Raw genomic sequence first — 22,274 nt, forward strand, 5'->3', positions numbered from 1 at the left:
AACTGCCTCCTTGGTCACTTCATGCCTTCTCTGACTACGGGAAGTGTCATCCACCAGTGGAACTGCAATGATTTTTTTCTCTCACCTGTCTGAGTTACGACAGCTCTTAAGCGTTACACTTGCTTTTTCGTTGCCCTTCAGGAACCCTGGTTTCCCGCAATGTGGACCCCTACAGTTCATGGCTATTGGGGTACTACAAAAACCGTACTGACTGTGACATACTGTCAGGTGGAATTTGTACCTATGTCCTTACCTCTGTCTGTAGTGAACCTGTGTCCCCTCAAACACTTTTAGAAGCTGTGGCTGTCAGGGTGAGGAAAACACAGGAAATTACCATCTATAACGTCTACCTCCCTCCAGTTGGTGAAGCGCCACCCCATGTATTTGCTACACTAATTTCCTAACTCCCTCACCTTGTCTACTTCTGCGTGATTTTAATGCCCATAACCCTTTGTGAGGTGGAACCAAGGTTACTGGCTTTGGTAAACATGTCGAGGACGTACTAACTCAACTCGACCTTGGGTCCTGAATACAGGTGTCCCCACGCATTTCAGTGTGGCATATGGCTTATACTCAGCCATTGATCTCTCAGTCTGCAGTACTGGCCTTCTCCTGTTTATCCACTGGAGAGCTCACGATGATTTGTGTGGTAGTGACCACTTTCCACTCTTCTTGTCTCTACCCCACCATCATTCATTTTGACACTTGCGCAGATGGGCTTTTCCCAAGGCTTACTAGGATGCTTTCACCTCAGCTACCACCGTTGAATCTCCGTTGCATGCATACATCAATGAGGTGGTCCACACCATCACTAGTACCATTGTTGGCAATACCTCGTTCCTCAAGTTGCCTCTGGTGGAAGTCGGTGCCTTGGTGGTCGCCAGAAATTACTGCAGCCATTAGAGGCCATAGGTGGACCCTCCAATGTTATAAGTGCCACCTGTCTCTGGAGAACCTCATTGCCTTCCAACAATCCTGTGACCAGGTCTGCCTACTCGTCAAATGACGGAAGCAGGAGTGTTGGGAACGATACATCTGCACCATTGGAACACGGACCTCTCTTTTGCGGGCTTGGACCAAGCTCCGATACTTTTACAGCTGTCAGATCCCTTCAGGTGTACCTGGAATTTCCACACATGGAGCTGGATCTGCTGATCCAGATGTAATCGCAGAGCATCTTGCCAAGCATTATGCTTGCACCTCTGTGTCTGAAAATTACTACCCTGCCTTTTCTCTCCTCAAACAGCCGGTGGATCGACAACACCTATCTTTTGCTCCATGCCACTCTGAGCCATATAATGCTGCCTTCAGCGAGTGGGAATTCTTCAGTGCCCTTTCTGACTGTCCTGACATATCCCCTGGCCCAGATCACATCCATTCCCAAATAACTAAACATCTGTCAGCTAATTACCAGCACCACCTCCTTGCTATCTTCAGTTGCATCTGGGGTGATGGTGAATTCCCGTCGCAATAGCGGGAAAGTATCATCTTTCCAGTGCTAAAACCTGGTAAGAACCCACTAGATGTGGATAGCTATCATCCTATCAGCCTCACCAATGTTCTGTTCAAGCTGCTCGAAGGTTTTGTGAGCTGGTGGTGTTAGCTCCTTGAGTCTCAGGGCCTTCTGGCTCCAACACAGGGTGGTTTTTGACAAGGGCGCTCCACCACGGACAACTTGGTCCACCTGGAGTCTGCCATTCAGTCGGCCTTTTCCTGGTGACAACACCTTACTGGCATCTTTTTTGACCTGACCCAGGCCTACAATACCACTTGGCGACACCACATCCTCACTAGTCTGCATGAGTGAGGTTTCCGGAACCCCCTCCCAATTTTTATGCGGAACTTCTTGTTGCTCTGCACTTTCAGAGTTCGTATCAGTGTTTCCCACAGTGCGCCACATAGCCTCATAGCCAAGAGAATGGGGTCCTGCAGGGCTCTGTCCTGAGTGTCTGACTCTTTTTAATTGTCGTTAATAGTCTTGCACTAGCAGTGGGGTCCTCAGTATCTCCCCACTGCTTGCAAATTATACCGCCCACATTCATTGTTTGCCTTACCATCCAAATTACTGTCTCCTTTTCCCTGACACTGCAATCCATCTCCTGCAGCAGCAGCCCAGAATGGGGACTCTCATTGCAATCCATGTGTGGTCGCTTCTTACTGAACTCGACATGTTCCCTCTACCATCTTTCCTGTGGGTTCACTTAAGTACACCTCCATGGTCCATGCCGTGCCCACAGCTTTGTCTGGACCTATCGCAAGGCCCAAAAGGCTCAGGTCCACCTGAGGCCCTCCACCAGCAATTTTTTTCTATTCTCGACAAGTTCCAGGGTTCAGAAATAGTCCACAACAATGGATCAGTAGTCAACAAGCTTCTTGGCTTCACTTACACTCTCATTGGATGTACTGAACAGCGCTCCTTGCTGGATGGCTGCAGTGTTTTCACTGTGGAGTTGGTAGCCATCTGTCATGCTCTTGAGCATATCCTTTCCTGCACTGGTGAGTCCTTCATCATCTGTAGTAACTCCTTAAGCAGCCTACAAGCTCTCGACCAGTGCTTCCCTCGCCATCAATGGGTAATGACTATCCAAGAGTTTCTTTATGCCCTCAGAAATAGTGGACATTCATTGACCTCCATTTGGACCCCAGAACATGTCGGGATCCCAGACAATTATCTTGCTGACAACCTGGCCAAACAGGCTACCGTTTAACCAACTCTGGAGAATGGCCTGCTGGATACTGATCTCCAATCGGCCTTCCACCGTCAAGTTTTTGCGATCTGGGATACTGAATGATGCACCCTCAGTGCACCAAATAAACTACATGTTATCAAGGAGACAATGAATGTGTAGCAGTTATTCAAGTGAGCCACTCGCAGGGACTCCGTTGTCCTTTGCCAGGTCTGCATTGCCCATGGTTATCTCCTCCATCATGAGAACCTGCTTTGGTGTCTGGTGTCTCTGTGGCTCCCACATGACTGTCGTCCTCATCTTGTTTGGCTGCCCAATTTTACCTGCTCTGTGGTGAACTTTTAACTTTCCTGCCACACTGCCAGTGGTGTTCGGTGACAATGCCTCAATGGCTGATGTTTTACATTTTGTTCGTGAGGGGGGTTTTTATCACACAGTCTAAGGGTGGGCATCTGGCCTTCTCTCCCAGGCCTCCAACCTCCCTCCATTTTAACTCTTCCCCACTCTTTTTTTGCTTTCTGTTCACCTTGGTGTTCGTCTTTTCCCTACCTGTGTTCCCCTAGCCATTTCTTTTAGACTTGAGATTTTAGTGTGTTGCAGGGTGACTGTCTCATCCTCTTTTATTTTTGCGATCAGCCAGCCCATGCAATCTGCTATATTCTTTTAATACCTTCCACTACTTTCTCCTTTTAGCATATGTTTTCCCCTTTCTGTTGGCTTCTGTCATTTTATCTTTTGGTGTGATTTGTAGCTAGTTTTACGCCTTTTACTTCCCCCAACTCCTTTTAGGACTGTTTTTAACTCAAGACCTGTTTGAATAAGGAAAAAGGTACTGATAACCCTATAGTTTGGTCCCTTTATTCCCCAAACCAACAGACTTTCTTTATGAATCTACATCTACATGTATATTCTGCAAACCACCATATGGTGCACGGCTGAGGGTATCTTGTACCACTAGACATTTCCTGTTCCACTCACAAGTATAGTGAGAGAAAAGTGACTGTCTGCATGCCTTTTATCTTTATAGTCCTTGTGTAAAATGTGTATTGGTGGCAGTAGAATCATTATGCAGTCAGCTTCAAGTTCAGGTTCTTCTTCAAACATGAACCAGACTTCTGTAAAATTCTCCAAATAAACTGAAGTTCCTAATACCATCCTTAAGTGCTTATTCCATTTCATATTGCTTCGCAACATTATGCCTCAATATTTAACAGATGTGGCACTGTCAAGAAAAACACTACTAACACTATAATAGAACCTCACAGAGGTGTTTTTCCTACTCATCTGCATTAACCTGGAGTTTTCTACTTTTAGACCAACAATAAATTTTGTGTAAGTCATCTTGTATCATCTTAAAGTCACTCAACAACATAACAAGAAACACTTTCCTGTACACTGTACCATGATCAGCTAACAGTTGCAGGTTGCTGCTCACTGTGTCCATCAGATCATATATGTTTCTAGAGTATAAGGCTGTTCCTATCACACTTACCTGGGGCTTCCTGATGATACCCTTGTCTCTGATGAACACGTACTGTAGAGGGCAAAGTAATAGCTTCTCGTACTTAAGAAGTCTTTGAGCCATTCACGTGTATGTGAAGCTGATTTTTTATGCTCTTAACTTTGTTAACACTCTGCAGTGACGCACCATGTTAAACATAATCTGGAAATCTAGGAATGTGGAATTTCCATGTTGTCCTTCATTCATAGTTTGCAGGATATCATGCGAGAAAAGGGCATGCTGAGCATTGCACAGTCAATGCTTTCTAAGTCTGTGATGATTTGTGAACAGGAGCTTTTCCATCTCAAGGGAATTTAAAGTATTCTGACTGAGAATATATTCAAGGATTCTTCAGCAAACCAATGTTAAGTATATTGGTCTACAATTTTGGAGATCTGTTCTACCACCCTTCTTATATACAGGAGTCATTGGCACTTTTTTCCAGTCGCTTGGGACTTTGTGCTGGGCAAGAAATTCATGATAAATGCAAGCTAAGTAATGGGCCAATGCTGTAGAGTACTCCCTGTGAAACCAGATTGAGATTCTATCTGTACCTGGTGACTTATTTGTTGTCAACTCTTTCAAATGTTTCTGTACACCAGGGATGCTTATTACTATGTTGTCCATACGGGATTTGGCGCAATGGTCAAACGACAGTATCTTTTCATGATTCTCCTGTGTGAACGACTTTTTGAACACAGAATTTAAAACTTCAGCTTTCGTTTCGATATCTTCAGCTGCCACACCAGACTGGTCAATGAGTGACTGGATAGAAGCCTTCAGCCCACTCAGCGATGTTATGTAGGACCAGAATTTTCTCAGGTTCTTGGCAAGATATTTTTATCTGATATGATGATGGAAGTTGTTGTATGCTTTGTACATCCATCTTATTACAGGTGCAGGAATTTCTACTAACTTTTACCTGTTGTCATTTGCTCATTCTTTGTTGAACCAAGAATTCAACAGTCACTGTTTCCTCAGCATTTTCCAAATTTTGTTATTGAATCATAACGGGTCTTTTCTGCCCTTAATCCACTTACTTGGCATATACTTCTCCAGAGCATGATTTGCAATCTGTTTAAATTTTTCCCATAGTTCTTCTACATCCATCATATTGGAAGTGAATTGCCTAAGTGGGATGCTAACAATGTCTTATCTGCTCTTTATAGAAAAAATACTCTCCTAGATTTTTTGATGGATTTATTATCTTTAGTAACCATCATCGCTATGATATCATGATCACAATTTTAACTAGCTTCTCAAGACAGTTTTCAGAAAACTTGTTCAAAAGTGCCTCACAAGACTGCCCATCTGTACCACCTGCAGTGAACCCATGGATCTCCCATTGTATACTCAGTAGGTTAAAGTCACCTCCAACTAATATTGCAAGATCTTGGTATTTCCACACTACTGAGCATAGACACTCTTTGAGCGAGTCTAAAACTGTCACGGTGGAATCGGGTGGCTGGTAAAAAAAAAAAAATTTATTGAGTTCACTTAGATGTGTACACATGTCCAGATAATTTCAGTCAGACTCTGTTTCGACCTTAATAGACACAGTGCTTTTGTCAACTGTAGTGAACGAACACTCCCTTACTGATGACATTCAATCTGTCTCATTGATATACTTTCCATGTCTTGCTAAATATTTCAGAGCTTTCTACTTTGGGTTTCAACCAGTTTTTTGTTCTAAGAATAATTTCAGTGTGACAACTTTCCATGGGGGACAGTAAATTCAGGAACTTTGCTAAAAATACATTGACAATTTATTGTTAAAATTTAGACAGTTGAACTGTCTTATCTTTGGACTTTGTATAATTTTGCTCTCTGTGTATTGACTGACAATCATTCTTCCGAGGACATCAAACTAATGCCTAGTCAAAGAAAAAAAAAGTGCACTTCACAAATATTCTGATACTTGTTGACTTATCAAGAGAAGTCCTGCAATTCTTCACTCCATAACGAAGGCCCAGATATCTGCAGCCAAGACCATAATAGAATCAATGGAGCCTTTGGTTGGTTGGGACTCTCCACTCAGCTCTAAACAAAAGGACCCCACTCCACAAGCAAGACCAGCAGTCTTCACCACTTCTGCCAGCTGCTCATACAAAATGAGGATGGCCTCAGAATCCAATCAACAGATGTCACTAGTGCCAACTTACAGATGAGTGCACCCTGCCTGCTCGATAATTGCAGCCACGGCCTCACTGAATGAGGCCACCCAGCAGATTTGCCGAGCACACGTTAGATTTCATCCCAGTGCTGGATGTTATTTCCCTAAGGGGCTCCATAATGTACCTAACATTGGAGCTCCTGATAACTAGCAGACCCCTCCCCCCTGTGCCTACTCGGACCCTGTTGAAGAAGTGGCCACCTCTCCACTCACAGGGCTCAGTGGGTGAGGTCAGTTGGCCATCCTTCACATTGACTCTCCACCTCAAGCTAAGTGGATTTGATACCATCCGTCACTCACCTTGTATTGAGGGCAGTTTCCCTGTGCTGGGTACACTTCAGGGTGCCTTGAAAGCAAATCCTGTTGGCGAAACAAGCGATATCTAAGGTGTCACACACAATGTCCATGATTCTCTGCCACTGCTACATCCCAAGGCAACAGCCTGAAGATGGCTGGGTGTGACAAAAAGCATCTGCAGCTGTTTGCAATCTGCAGCCAGTTTCTCCTGCATCCACCCACAGCGGGCACAAATCTGATCCATCCTAGTACTACTAACATAATTCTTAACTGTAAAAGTACACAAAGAAAGCTAAAAATGTAACTTGCTACCCTCTTGATGTGTCACCAACATAGGCTGGTGCCATTAGTATGAGTATGTTCTGAGTAAACTTCTCACATCATAAATGTGCCGAGGAGTTTTAAAATATGTGACTGCTCTTGATTTCTCTGTATCAGGACAGACTCAATCACCATTCACTAGGTGCCCCAAGATTTTAATTTCTTTGGTGATGAAGAGGCAGTACTTTAGATTAAGGCAGAGACCTGCAGTCTGAAAACGCGTCAACACAGTTGGCAGGCAGCTTAGATGTTCTTCAGATGTCTTTAAAAAAAGACAGTGTCATGCAGATAGCAAAGACACATCTTCCATTTAAGGTATTGAAGTAGGATGTCCATCATACATTCGAAGGTGGCTTGAACATTACACAGTTCGAATGGCATAACTTTAAACTCCTAGAGACCATTAGGAGTCACAAAGGCAGCCTTTTCCCAATCAGTCTCGTCAGCCTCGATTTGCCAGTAGCCTGTCTACATTTTTATAGTTGCAAAATAATTTCCTCCTTTCAAGCAGTCTAAGGTTTCACAAATACACTGCAATGCATAGACATCTTACATCATGAATTTGTTCAGTCATCAGTAGTTGATGCAGAAATGCTGTGTGATACCCTTGGTATTCTGAAGACAACAGGAGAAGACCAAGGATACTTTGAAGGTCCAGTAATGCCATCTTGCAGCATCTTCTCCACTTCCTCCCAGATTGTCTGTTGTCCAGATGGTGACACCATATACGAGCACTGTATAATTGGTGGATGATCCCCCAGTGCTAACAGAGTATTATATCATGGGCTGCTTGGTCTATCTTTTCTCCACTCCTGATTTTAAAGAATCCAAAAATTGACATAGAATGGCTATTGCTCACCAATGTTGTTCCTTGGTCAGATCAGATCCCATTGGCAGTTCAGTAGTAGCTTCCCCCCTACAGTGCCTGTTGTGTAAGCAGAACATGATTCTTTGGCAATTACATTACGCCACCCTTCCTGGACTGGTTCCACTGCCCTTCTGCACATAACTTTAGGGGTGAACTGTTGCTGCTCATGACAGTGATTCAACATTCTCCTTTACCACCTACAATGTCTATGATTGTCATTGGCATGTAGATTTCTTTCATGAGCCTGAGTAGCGTTTTGCAATTGACAAAGCTTCACAGTTTAAACTGAGCATCTCAGTTGACGACTAGAACTCGTGTTACTGATGCCAGTGGGATAACTTCATCTTCAGTGGTAAATAACTGGCTGGAGCAATCTCTCTTGTGTTTACTGGAATAGTTCCACCAACCTGGAGCTCTGATCTTTCACATTCTTATGACTACTTGAGATGCCTGTAAGAAGTTCCATCCAAGAATGACATTATGTCTGCATTCTGCTAAAACAACAAATTCAAAAGACTGTGTTCTGTTGTTTGTTGTTGTTCTTGCAATACGTGTTCCTGTTGGCTGGAGGTATTTTCCATTTAAGATCTTTAGCATAATCTCTTGTGTATAACAGAACATAGTCTTCTTTAGCTGACAACAGTAAGCATCTGATATGAAAGAAAAAGAAGCCCCTAAATTGACTAGCACTTGGACAGGTTGGACATTGATGATATCAGTGAGAGTTCCTGATATCTTGGTGACTGTCCTCCATGGATGATTTTCATCTGTGGTGGTCTCACTTCCATATGTGGTATGCTTGCTTAGTTTTCCTGTATTCAGTGGCTAGGCAAGCTGCTGGTACCTTTGTATGATGATGGGGAACAGCTATGGTATATTGGGGAGCATGTCCAGGCTGCAATGATGGGCTTCATCCCACAGGTCGACTGTAATGGTCTACAGTAGACCAGCATGAATAGTAGTTTTTTTGATGGTTGATGTCTTGTGGCTTGTGGTGTAATAGTCATCAAACACTGGTCATCTCATTCTGCAGTAACATACAATATGCCTAGAGCAACCACAGTGTCAGTATACTGGTGTGTTGTTCTCCATACACCTCTTCACAGCATGTTTGACTGGTGGTGGAGATTTGTGTCATAGATATGCCTTTATTGATATTCTCTATTCGCTCACTTGTGTACTTGCTCTGACATTCCTGGCTGCCATATACTGCTGTGCCTCTTCCCTTTCCATCTTGCATATGAGAGAGATGAGCTCATGGTGATCTTCCATAAATGCCATAGGGACGACATTCTCATGCTCAGTTTTACAATTTGCATAGGGTTCAAAATATTCTGTATATATGACTGTGTTGTTCCCCTTGGTGTTGGGTTCTGTTCTTCAATTGTTCTCCTGCGAAGTGGGCTTGCTGCTGTTTGCCACCAAACTTTTTCTTCACTCCAGCCTGGAATTCATACCAGGTTCTCTCCATCATTCTCAAACCACTGTTGGGCTGTTCTGTCCAAGTAAAAGTACACATTTACCAAACTTGTTGGCATCCCACCTGTTCATCCATTTTGTCGGGTCTTGACCAGAGTCTCTGGAATGTACTGATGCATGCCTTACTGCTATTTTGGAATCCATCTGCCTCCTGGTATATATAGATCTTAGGAATGATGTACTGCTTTTATTCTAGTTCCTGTCCTTTCAGATGACAGATTTTACATTGTCGCAATTACATCAATCTTTTGAAGTACCCAGTGTGTCTACCACACACTGTCATGTTGAAACTACAATCAAGTTGAAATCCAAAGGCAGGATTGTCAGTGAAGTACAACACTTAGAACTGAAAGCATGTTTATTATTGACACCAACATACAGTCAGAACATTATCTATCTCAAGAACATTCCAGAAATGATAAATACAAAATAAAATAATTGCAGGCAGTCAGGGTTGAACTGATACCTATAACATGCCAACCAGTGACACTAACCACTATGCCATATGTTGTACCCATAGTTCATGGTGATATGCTTCAGAAACTGGAATGAAAGGTGTATGCTTGTGTAAAGCAATTATGTTCATGATTTGTAAAGATGCACAAGCTTTTCAAATTGTAGGGAATGAAAGCTTTTTAAGTCTACTGAAAGTCATTGCACTTTTATGCAAAGTATGATGGAGACATACATTTAGGTGAGAGCTGGAAAAACCAATTTGAAGTTATTCAGAACTACTTCAAAAATAATATTCAGAATGTGACCAGTTTAACACTCTTGAAGATATTTGGACTGAAACAATGTGGTATAGATAAGTGCCTTGCTAATACCCCACCCATGCTAACAGCTGCAGATACTGTAAATCTGCAAGATGGTTTTGATGTTCTGTGATCTATAGAAGTGGCTACTTCTGCATAGGAAAATACATTGTAAGCAATAATGTAATGCTAATAACTAGTATGTTGAATATTAAAATACAAAGGGAACTAGGAAAGTTCTGCAACACGACGCAACAATAAATCGCTATGTTCTGAGAATACTTCATACTTGCTTTGTAGGCAGTGTGCCAAGTCTGTGGGTGCAGCTGTTCACTAGCAGGGTTAGTTTGAAGTGCTTGCTATGGCATCATGGTCACGAAGTGAAATATGGGCCGGTTTGCGGCACAACTTCGCGCATGGTTTAAACATAGACCAGTGCTTTGGAGAAATGACTTGCATTCAGTGATGTGTGTCCACATCGTACAACTGTATTCGGGTGGCACAGAGAATACCAAAGAGGAAATTTTACTCTGGAGGATGCTGAGAGGACGGGAAGGCCACGATCATCAGTTAAAACATTGATGCTGTGAGGAAGATGTTAGACGAAGACTGGCAAGTGACAACGGTTCAATCCCGCATCCAGTTATCCTGATTTAGGTTTTCTGTGATTTCTCTAAATCACTCCAGACAAAATACCGGGATGGTTCATTTGGAAGGGCATGGCCGACTTCCTTCCCCGTCCTTCCCTAATCCGATGAGGCGAATGACCTCGCTGTCTAGTCTCCTCCCCCAAACATCCCAACCCAACCAACTGGCGAGTGACATATAAGGAGATAGAGGAGACCTTATGGCTAAACGCATCAACAATTCGTTCAATTCTACATCATCATTTGCAAGTAAAGAAATTCTGTTGCCTCTGGGTGCCGCATAGGTTGACAGAAGAGCAGATGACACACCATATGACTTGATGCCAGGAGATGTTACGGAAGTTTCCTAAGGGACAGTCTAAATATGTGAATAGCATCATGACAGGTGACGAGAATTGGCATTATGATGTGTCGACTAAGACTCAAAACAAAGTTTTGGTCTTTGAAGATAATGACACACCCGTGGCTGTTGGAAAATCCCAATCAGTAAAGAAGAAAATGATAGCTGTTTTTTTCCAAATTGAATGGAATTGTGGAGCATGTTGTTTTGGATGCACAGAAGAAAGTCACAGCTAAGTGGTACACTGAACACTGCCTGCCGAAAGTCATCCAATCTTTGAAGAACCTGCGACCAAAGACAAGAATGAACACTTGGTTCCTCCATCACGACAGTGCTCCATCTCACCATGCCAAAGTTTGCACCAAATGTTTGTGGGGTACAGGTCTGAAACTCCTTGAGTACCCTCCTTATAGTCCAGACCTTACTCCTCATAACTTCACACTGTTCCCATATGTGAGAATGAAGCTGAAAGGAGGGCAGTTTTCAAGTGATGATGACTTCCTGAGGGCTTGGGACAATGAGTGTGCCTTTCTCCCTACAGAAACTTGGGAGAACTAGTTTAGGGATTGGTTTTGGAGGATGGAGAGGTGTATTCAATATGGCAGAAATTAATGTGAAAAAATTAAATAAATAAAGCTGTATTGCAAAATTTTCCTAGTGCCCTTTGTATCTATTGTGCAACCAGACCAATACGAACTATTGGAGAGAACCTAAAGAGTAATACCATAACAGAAATCAAAAAGTGCTCATTAACACTGAACAAGTTAACATATTACCCATATCAACATTGTTCAATCATAGGTTCAGGAACATACACTTTCATAATGCTTCAGCATGTACAAAGGCAGTGAATACCATCAAAGATTTACTTGCAGTTGTTGAAACGATTGTCAGTGAGAATGGGCGAAAACGTAGATATATTGCAGGACATGGGGTGAACCAAATTTGATTTACGGAGTGAACATTATGAAACACAACAAGAAAAGAGTAATTTGCAAATAAGCAAAGAACCTGATGTACCATCACAGTTCAGTTATTGTCTGAAAGACTGGCTTCAAGCTCTTAAACAAGATCCATTAAAAGCATGCAAAGCAAAGCTCCACAATCTTCCAGTGGTGTCATCGGATGCCATATGGAGGGGCTTGGGATCAGCACACCATTCTCCTGGTCAGTGTCAGCTTTCTTGAACTTAGAGTTGCTACTTCTCATTCAAGAAACTCCTCAATTGACCTTATGATGCTCAGTATACCCCAGTCCAGTCCTCCTACAAAGAAAAATCGCTCTCAGTACTGGGAATCGAATTCAGTGGCTCCCTGTCACAGCCAACATGCTGCATAGTGCAGTTATTTTTAGCATTATGCAGTGGAGTGTAGCCATGTATGGAAGTGAAACATGGACGATAAATAGTTTGGACAAGAAGAGAATAGAAGCTTTCGAAATGTGGTGCTACAGAAGAATGCTGAAGATTAGATGGGTAGATCACATAACTAATGAGGAAGTATTGAATAGGATTGGGGAGAAGAGAAGTTTGTGGCACAACTTGACCAGAAGAAGGGATCGGTTGGTAGGACATGTTCTGAGGCATCAAGGGATCACCAATTTAGTATTGGAGGGCAGCGTGGAGGGTAAAAATCGTAGAGGGAGACCAAGAGATGAATACACTAAGCAGATTCAGAAGGATGTAGGTTGCAGTAGGTACTGGGAGATGAAAAAGCTTGCACAGGATAGAGTAGCATGGAGAGCTGCATCAAACCAGTCTCAGGACTGAAGACCACAACAACAACAACAACAACATGCAGTATGCATGTTCACTGCAAGACTGTCCGCATACCGGTTTTCTGTATTATTTGGTGAGTGTGACTGTCTAATAACTATGGGTAGGTTCTTCATACCCACAGATACGGAAAGTCCATTCTAGTAGGTACCTGTTTTAGATACAGTTTTATAAAAATTCCTTCTATCTTTTCTGGATTCCAGTTTTATATTTTATGACTGCATCAATTTTAAAATAAATACGTGCCACATAGACTGCCCTTTTATTTGAAAGTTGGGGTACTGTTACTGAACTGGGCTGGAAATGGAGTGGAGAAACGTATCTTGAGACTTTATAAGAGTTCGGCAAAGGCAGTGAAGACCACCTTCACCAAGACTTTGCCAAGAAAGCTTTGTGGGATTTCCTCATTGTGCCAGCTCTAATGGAGCCTCGTACTTTTTTACTTAGATATTAGTTGTCAACTTCAGGTCAGGACAGAAACCACTCTGTAAACAACAAGATAAGAAATAAGAATCTTTTACTAATAGTACACCTAGCAATGAGGCTATATGTTTATGTTATATCAGTGAATAATAGTGTATAATTATTGTGTTGATGCAGATAATTAGTAAGTTTAAGGAAGTATTATTCATTTTTTGGATAATATCATCATCAACGACAACAATAATAATAATAATAATAATAATAATAATAATAATAATAATAATAATCACGTCAGATATGCTGCACTTTCTTCCTTCAAGTGTTCTGAGTAATTTTATGGTTAATTTCAGAACAGTGAACAATTGTTACAGTGAAACTTTTCTGAATATCGCTTCTAAGCATATTTTAATCAATCTGAAATATATTTTTGCATGGCAGTTATCAGAAGTGTCAATGTATAGAAGTTACATTATACTGTTTCAGCTGAATGATTGCCTGTTGTACACATCATACTATGGGTCAGGACTGGCATCAGGGCTAAAAGTAAATTCAGAGCTCCCTCTTGGAGGCATGAAGGTTACTACACCACAGGCCGAGGAATTCCATAATGAGTTCAGTATCATTAGCAGCACAAGGAGTTTTACACTAATGGCGAGGTAAGTAAAATTTAAAACAAAAATACTTTTTCAGCTTGTTGGCTGAGAATGAGGTTTATCATGAAAGTTTCTGTCAATAACTAAATGTAAATTGGCAACCGTGATACCATTTTTAGCTTAAAAGTGAAGAAATTGTTGTAACCTTATGCGAGTGTCTCCTTACAGTGTAGTAGTATACCATGATGTAACAATTAGATAGATGTGGGTTATTTCCAAAATTCTGGTACACTTCTTTTGTGGTCATTTTTTTCTTATTCTTATCAACTTCATCCATTTTCCACATTTATTGAAATGAAATGAGGGGAGAATGAAATAAAGTTGGGAGGTTTGTATTGAAAATAATGAACTGTAAAAAGGAAAGAGGGGGTAAGGAACAAACCACCATACAGTTGACAAAGAACTCACATGACATGGGGTGGTGATCTTACGAATCTTCATTATAGTTGCTACCTTGCATTTCTGCCAATAACTTAATGGAAATAACCTGACTACCCATTCACAGTAATCACACATCATTTACTGCAGAAATGTTATACAGTTTTTGTTAGAATTTTAGTTGAAAATTATGGTTCTTGTAAAAGTGTTAATAATTAATTCTTGGATTCACAACTCTTCAGTAATGTGACAGTAAATGCTTTTGATCACTATTACAACTGCTTATAAAATTAATTGGCATTTAAGTTATTAGTAGTTTATTTTCTTCTGTGCAGCTGTTACATATTTCACTCATAGTATCAAAATAATTCCCATGGTTGCTATGATTTTATGGATTTAAGCTCTAGACGTCACATCTTAAAGTACTGCTCTGATCCATAATTGTCCTGTTTTTGTACTGATGACATACTGCCTAACCTGGCATGTTTTTAATTCTTATTTTCTACATTTAATTGCTAGTCACACATATCCTGAACAAAACGGTGCAAGTAGTTCCCAAGTTTGAATAGCTGTGCTAATTTTAATTGACAAAAAATTTCTACACACATCAAAAAAAGTTTTGCAACACCCCAGTTCCCAGAACTCCTGAAGATAGACATTGACTGAATATTGTATCACAGAGACAGTCCCTTTGACTGCACAGATATGTCACTAAACCAGCCCAAAGAGTTAAACAACCATACATGAACAGTGCCTATTAGACAGAGAGGGTATGACAGCTGATCAGTTCCAGTCATTCCACCAGGAAGGAGGTACATGGCCCATGTTGTTTGTAGTTCAACCATGCCTAGATGGTCAGTACTGCAGTTCAATCGTGTCCGCATTGTTACTTTGTGCCAGGAAGGGCTTTCAACAAGGGAAGTGTCCAGGCATCTCGGAGTGAACCAAAGCAATGTTGTTCGGACATGGAGAAGATACAGAGACACAGGAACTGTCGATGAGATGCCTCGCTCAGGCCGCCCAAGGGCTACTACTGCAGTGGATGACTGATACCTACGGATTATGGGTTGGAGGAACCGTGACAGCAACGCCACCATTTTGAATAATGCTTTTCGTGCAGCCACAGGACATCGTGCTACGACTCAAACTGTTCTCAATAGACTGCATGATGTGCAACTTCACTCTCGACGTCCATAGCAAGGTCCATCTTTGCAACCACAACTCCATGCAGCGTGGTACAGATAGGCCCAACAACATGCCAAATGGACTGCTCAGGATTGGCATCATGTTCTCTTCACCAATGAGTGTCACATATGCCTTCAGCCAGACAACTGTCGGAGACGTGTTGGGAGAACCTGGACAGGCTGAACGCCTTAGACACACTGTCCAGCAAGTTCAGGAAAGTGGAGGTTCCCTGCTGTTTTGGGGTAGCATTATGTGGGGCCGATGTACGCCGCTGGTGGTCATGGAAGGCACCATAACAGCTGTACGATACGTGAATGCCATCCTCCGACCGATAATGCAACCATATTGGCAAGTCATTCATCTTCGTGGATGACAATTCTTGCCCCCATCATGCACATCTTGTGAATGACTTCCTTCAGGACAACGACATCACTTGACTATAGTGGCCAGCATGTTCTCCAGACATGAACCCTATTGAACATGCCTGGAATAGATTGAAAAGGGCTGTTCATGGACAACGTGACCCACCAACCACTCTGAGGCATCTACGCTGAATTGTCATTGAGGAGTGGGACAATCTGGACCAACAGTGCCTTGATGAACTTGTGGATAGTATGCCACGACGAATACAGGCATGCATCAATCCAAAAGGACGTTCTACTGGGTAGTAGAAGTACCGGTGTGTACAGCAATCTGGACCATCACCTCTGAAGGTCTTGCTGTATGGTGGAACAACATGCAATGTGCGGTTTTTGTGAGCAATAAAAAGGGCAGGAATGATGTTTATGTTGATCTCTATTCCAATTTTCTAGACAGGTTCCGGAACTCTCAGAACCGAGATGATGCAAAACTGTTTTTGATGTGTGTATAATGATGATAACCGAGGGCGGTAGATAGATATGTGCTAAAAATAACCAAAATATGCATTCATTTATGCACAAAAAATTATAAACCGTACACTAAAATACTGGAAATGTGCACTGCAATGTGGTAAATGAACATTAAAAATACATTTCTGGTGACTAAAATTGGAGCACTATGAAGAATAGCAAATCAGTGAAAAGTTATATGTGTTCTGTGTGTGCATGTGTACATTATAATAAAAAAGGATGTGTAATTAAATTTGCAGGTCATTTGGGGGTGTACAGAGTGTGAAATTAAGTACTAGAATTAGCACCTCTGGCAGCAACAGTGGTTCTTACTTGGCTGACCATTGAATCAAACTGAACTTGGATGACAGCTTTGGGTACATCTTTTCTTGCTGATTCAGCTCTATGCTAGAGTTCATTAATCATAATTGCTCACAAGTGGTGACATTTGAGTGTCTCAGCGACATATGGCCAAATGTTTCCCATGGGTGAGAGGTCTGGAGAGAACAATAAAGTGACCTCTCTATTGAGGTAGCTTAAGACGGTACACCAACTTGTAGTCTGCATCATCTTGTTGAAAGATAATGTCATGGAGACCACAAATATAGCCCACAGACACCAGTTTTAACATGTCAGAAATGTAATACCAGTCATCCAAATTACCAGCTATGGAAACCAGAGATGATCACATTGTGTACCCAATGGCACAGTTACACATGATGCTCTACCTTTATGAGGAGGAATGCAATTAAGCAGTATTCACTTTCAGTGGAGCCTCCATACTGTGTCCAGTGTCACTAGTGGACACACCGTCAGCATGCATCTCTTTGCTACCACATCAAGGGAAGCCACAACAGTGATTGCCATACTGACAGTCCCTGGCACTCCAGGCATTCTCACACTATCCATGTGGATATGTATCTTGCTGCAAACAAACTCATATCTGGCCAAGGTACATGATGGAGCTATTAAATCTGCACAGCTGAGTTAACAGTATGTCTGTCCTCATGGGTGCTTGTCATGTGGGGCTGCTAGCATGGCAGTCATGGTATCCCAACTAACACAAGCTGAAATATTGCAGAATGATAAACTGCAACTTGAGTAGGTCACTACTCTGCTACTGATGAATTTCAGCATATGCTGGTAGATACTACTTCTTGTAGAAGGTACAACACAATCTTCTCATAAACAACCAACACACAGATGTGATTCCTGGAGGTGAGAAATCCCCTGTGTACTTTCTCTCTCTCTCTCTCTCTCTCTCTCTCTCTCTCTCTCTCTCTCTCTCTCTCTCTCTCTCTCACACACACACACACACACACACACACACACACAAATTTGAAACATTTGAGAGGAAGAATCCAGTATTAGGTAGTAACTGCTTACAGATTAATATTTCATTAGCAGTTTCTAACACAGATGGTAATACAAGGGGCAGTGAAATAAAAAGCCTGTTTTTTGTTTGTGAAAATATTTGTCACATTGGGAAAGATTCTCTCCACTTTGAATGGCATTAAAGGGCAGAACTTCAATGCTGATGGAATAATAATCCTTCAAACATCTCTGTTTTCCCATTATCACCAAGCTGACATTACAAATGAAGCATAACCCTGCATTCCTTTCCTCTGTCGTACATTTTTGCGCAAAAATTGTGTCTCGGTGTTACAAGGACACTGCTCCTTGGTAAGAAAGCACATATTTTGTGAACGAATACCAAATGAAGCCTTGTCCCCTCCAATCATTTCATTACTGAGGCCAGACACTGTTTTGATTTATGTGAGTTGTCTCTGAATTATTGCTTTCCCCCATGCCTTAATGACAACCTGGATGCTATGAGATTCATCTGAATTCAGAGAAAGCAAATTCCAAGTAAACATTATACATTTACTATTAGAATTTCACTACTTACTGACAGAGCTCACTTTCTCTCAACAGTCTCTTTCATTGTTTGGTTCAACAACGCAGAAGGTTTATTTTGAAAAGTAATAGATAAAGTGTTGTAAAAGTGCAAGTGTTACACATTTTGAAGATGTAAATGTGCCGCTATGTTGAGACATATTGTGTAGCTACTTCTTTCGGTAAATGATGTCTCTTTTTCTTAATGTTCACTTGAACAAGGCAAATTTGGCAGAGTATGCATCTTATACACTTGCATTAAAAATGATATATTCATAAAATCTAGTATGACCTACACAAAGATACAGTTGCTAAATATTATGCCATTTTTTAAGAAAGAGTTGCAGGGTTAGACACCCTCTTACCAGTAAAAACATATATATAAAAAACTTTGAATCAGTGGTAAAATTCCTCAGTGATGTAAAATCTAATTGGTAAGATCACTTTTAAAAGTGCAAAGCATAAGGAGATTGTTACAATGCTGCCCCAAAAGTTATTTGGATTCCCCACTGAGCCTGACTATCAATAGGGAGAACACATCATAGGTAATTGGGCTACGTATTCCAGCCACATCTTGCTCCCGTGCGAAGCACTGCCACCAGCATGTCATGGGGAGCTGGCCAGTGTTGAGAGGATGCCAGTAAATACCACAGCGTGGCTCTTGCTAGCTAGTCTCTTGAGCCTTTAGTTGTGTGCCATTGAACAGTAGAGTTTTGACCTGGCCTGTGTTACATTTATAATTTGGATTATCAACAGAACAAGTGATCATAAACTTGTTCCACCTACATGGAGTAGGATAGAGAAGTGGCAGCAAGTACGTTCTCACTGTGTAGTTATTCCTGTGAAGCCTGGACCCCTAGTTTCTAAGGCTGTGGTGACAGCATTACAGCATTACAGCAGTTACAGCAACAACTACTGCAGCAATATCAACAGCTTGAAAAGCAATGGGAACTTCAGGAGCAGCAACATGAGAAGCACAAACAGCAATGGGAATTCCACAACAACTGCAGAAATTTCTGTTACAACTGCTGCAAAACCAACAACGTTCTGCAGCTGCAGTTTCCGCGCCTCCCTCCTCCTCCTCCTCCTCTTCCACCACCACCACCACCACCACCACCACCACCACCATCATCATTTGCTTGCTTTGATGAGGCAAACAAGAGTTGGGAGTCCTATTAAAGTCAATTTGTTCTTCACTGCAAGGCAAGGCAAGTCAAGTAACTGACCCAGAATGTTAGTGCATACTCTTACCGCCTTGTAGTAATAAACTGTATGAAGTGGTGTAAAAACTATTCCCACTCTTGAACCCCTGTAGGTTGAGCTTTTCAGATGTTTGTGGTTTGCTGACTGACTATTATGATCACCAAACCCCATAGCTGCAGACAGGCAGAAATGTAAGCAATGTCCTAAGAAATGTAAGCAATGCAGAATGGTCTGCTGAATTTACAAGTTTTAGCACACTAATATGATTTTTCCTGTAAACAGTGTAGCACATCGAATGCCAACTCATTAATCTGTGATGATGTTATTATATGTCTTTCTCCTGATAGTCTTTAAAGTTATTGGATGCAATCCTCTGCATTCTACATCTGCATGATTACTCTGCAAATCACAATTAAGTGCACTGCAGAGGGTTCATTGAACCACCTTCCAGCTATTTCTCTATCATTCCACTGCGGGAAAAATGAACACTTTAATTTTTCTTGGTGAGCTCTGATTTCCATTTTAGTATGATGATCATTTCTCCATATGTAGGTAAGTGTGAACAAAATATTTTCACACTCTGTGGAAAAAGTTGATGATTGAAATTTCATGACACAACAAAACATGCTTTTATTTTAATGATTGACATCATCAATTCGCACATCATATCCATGGCACAAACTCCTCTATTTTGAGATAATAGAAAATGAACTGACCTCCTTTGACCTTTTTTAATGTCCTCTTTCAATCCTGTCAGTTAAACATCCCATAGAGCACAGCAGTGCTCTAGAAGAGGGCGGGCAAATGTAGTGTAAGCAGTTTCTTTAGTAGACCTGTTGCATTTCCAGCTACTAGAACTTGCCACAGCTCATGAAGTAACTGCATCAATGCAAGCTATATTTCACAGTTCTTCTGGTGTCAATGTTGTTAGTAGCATTAGTACTCATTATGCTCCCCGATCTGCTGATGACTTCCAATAACATCATCATTCAGTCTACCAAGCATCTGTTCATCTGGCATTCTGGCAACACAGGATTCAGTAGTTAGTGCAGTAGTTCAAGATCTATCACCCTAATCGTCAATAGAAGAAGAAGAAGAAGAAGAAGAAGAAGAATTTCGTTCACTGTCGGTGTTCCCCAAAGTGAGGGGAGGCTTAGGCAACAGTTTCCTACACAACATTGTGAAAAGCTCCCAGAAAAGTTTGTGCTATCAAATCTTCTCAAAGCTGTAGCCCATGGCATCAACAGTCTTGTTGCTCTTTCCATGATGTCACCTGTTTTGCATGCTGTGAACCGAGCACCTAATAAGTGTCTGCCTTGGTTGGTGTTTGTAAACAATGTTGGTCATCAGTGACCTGCATGTTACCGTGCCAGTACTCATAGCAGCAGCAGGTGGGCTGTAGAGGCTTATGCTACAACAGGCCATTGACAGAGCAACAGCACATTCCCAGCATGACACAGGTGCTACTGTGCCTCTGCTTAATGAGGACAAGTAGCGGTGCATTGGCTTCCTGCAGCTGAGGTCCCCTTGACACAGAGTAGTTATGTACAATGGCCAGTTGATCCCAATGTAGGATCAGATCTTAGTCCAAACAAAGTATACAAATGCAGTTCGGCAACTGACACTACTAGCAAACAACTCTTGGGCAACAACTAACATTTTTGGCTGAGACACTTTTGTACTTTTTTGTTCTCAAATTCTGTACTAGGTGAATCTGATTTCAATTGCAAGACCATTTACAGAACTTTACAGAATATGTGCACAGTTTAAGCAACTGTTTGTACCTGCATTAGATCGTGCAACAGGGTTCCAGGCCCAAATATCCTCAAAGCATTCCTGAATCTGATTTCAACTGTGACCATTCACAGAACTTAACACATTTTGTGTGCAGTTTAAGAAATGGTTTGAACCTGCATTACATTGTGCAACAGAGTTCCAGGCCCACATATTCTTAAAAAAATCAGCAGTGCCAAAGTTTTGCAGACATCTAGTGCTTTCTGCCGTGTGCAAGTAGGTTAAAGTAGAACTGTATTCCAATTAAAATTACTTGATAGTTGATATGTCACTTGCTGCTACTGTGTTGCCACATCCATTGCAGTAAAATGCTATTAATGTGTAACGTGATGTGACGTAGCAAGCAGCCTCCGTGAAATATGATGGAAATGGGAGGTGCTGTGTCAGCAGTTGATTTTAACTGACCAATAAGTGAACTGTAGCAGACAATGCGTTTATGTAGTCCTGAATTTAAACTCATGTCCTAATTTAACCACAACCTCGTGATATGCAATGTAGCCAAGAAAACAGCACTCAGCAGTCTGCAGCAGAACTAAAATCAGTGTCACTGTTCACTGCGTGTAAGGCTAACTTCTACGACCAAACTCAAGACTGAGAAATTTCGGTTTCAGCGGTAAAAGCAAACTGTAATTTCTTGCTGTCGTATGTTACCTGAAACTATCCTCACAGTGCCTACATGGATTGCCACGTTACCAACAGCTAAGCAGTCCAGGTTGGCACTCTATTGCAGATTACAGGCGACACAAGCAGATTCCAAATGTAAAAAGAATGATAGAAAGAAAATAAGAGCAAATAAAAAAATCAATACGATGACAAAAATGAATGGAGAAGTATTAGAAACAAAAAAATACATTTAAACCAATTAATTGAATAAAAATAATAATCAGAGTCTTTTGGTTAGATTTAGAAAAATAAAAAGTTTCATTGCAGTTGACAAAATTCAAAGCTACAACCTTCCACAGGTCGGATTTATATACTAATGATTGTGCTCTGCCATTACACTGTGGAACATTGTTGTATTTATGACTGTG

General features: G+C 41.5%; 1 protein-coding gene across 7 annotated transcripts in view; it reads left to right on the plus strand.

Annotated features, from left to right (window-relative positions):
• LOC124721160 overlaps positions 1-22,274 on the plus strand; it is a 191,943-nt gene that overhangs the window by 116,429 nt on the left and 53,240 nt on the right. For all 7 annotated transcript variants that reach the window (XM_047245989.1, XM_047245987.1, XM_047245985.1 and 4 more), the window contains one exon: positions 13,749-13,921. In XM_047245989.1, coding sequence (XP_047101945.1) covers positions 13,749-13,921 — 173 coding nt within the window. The remainder of the gene's footprint in view (positions 1-13,748; positions 13,922-22,274) is intronic.

The sequence above is a fragment of the Schistocerca piceifrons genome, chromosome X (assembly GCF_021461385.2).
Source record: "Schistocerca piceifrons isolate TAMUIC-IGC-003096 chromosome X, iqSchPice1.1, whole genome shotgun sequence".
In the NCBI taxonomy this organism is placed as follows: domain Eukaryota; kingdom Metazoa; phylum Arthropoda; class Insecta; order Orthoptera; family Acrididae; genus Schistocerca; species Schistocerca piceifrons.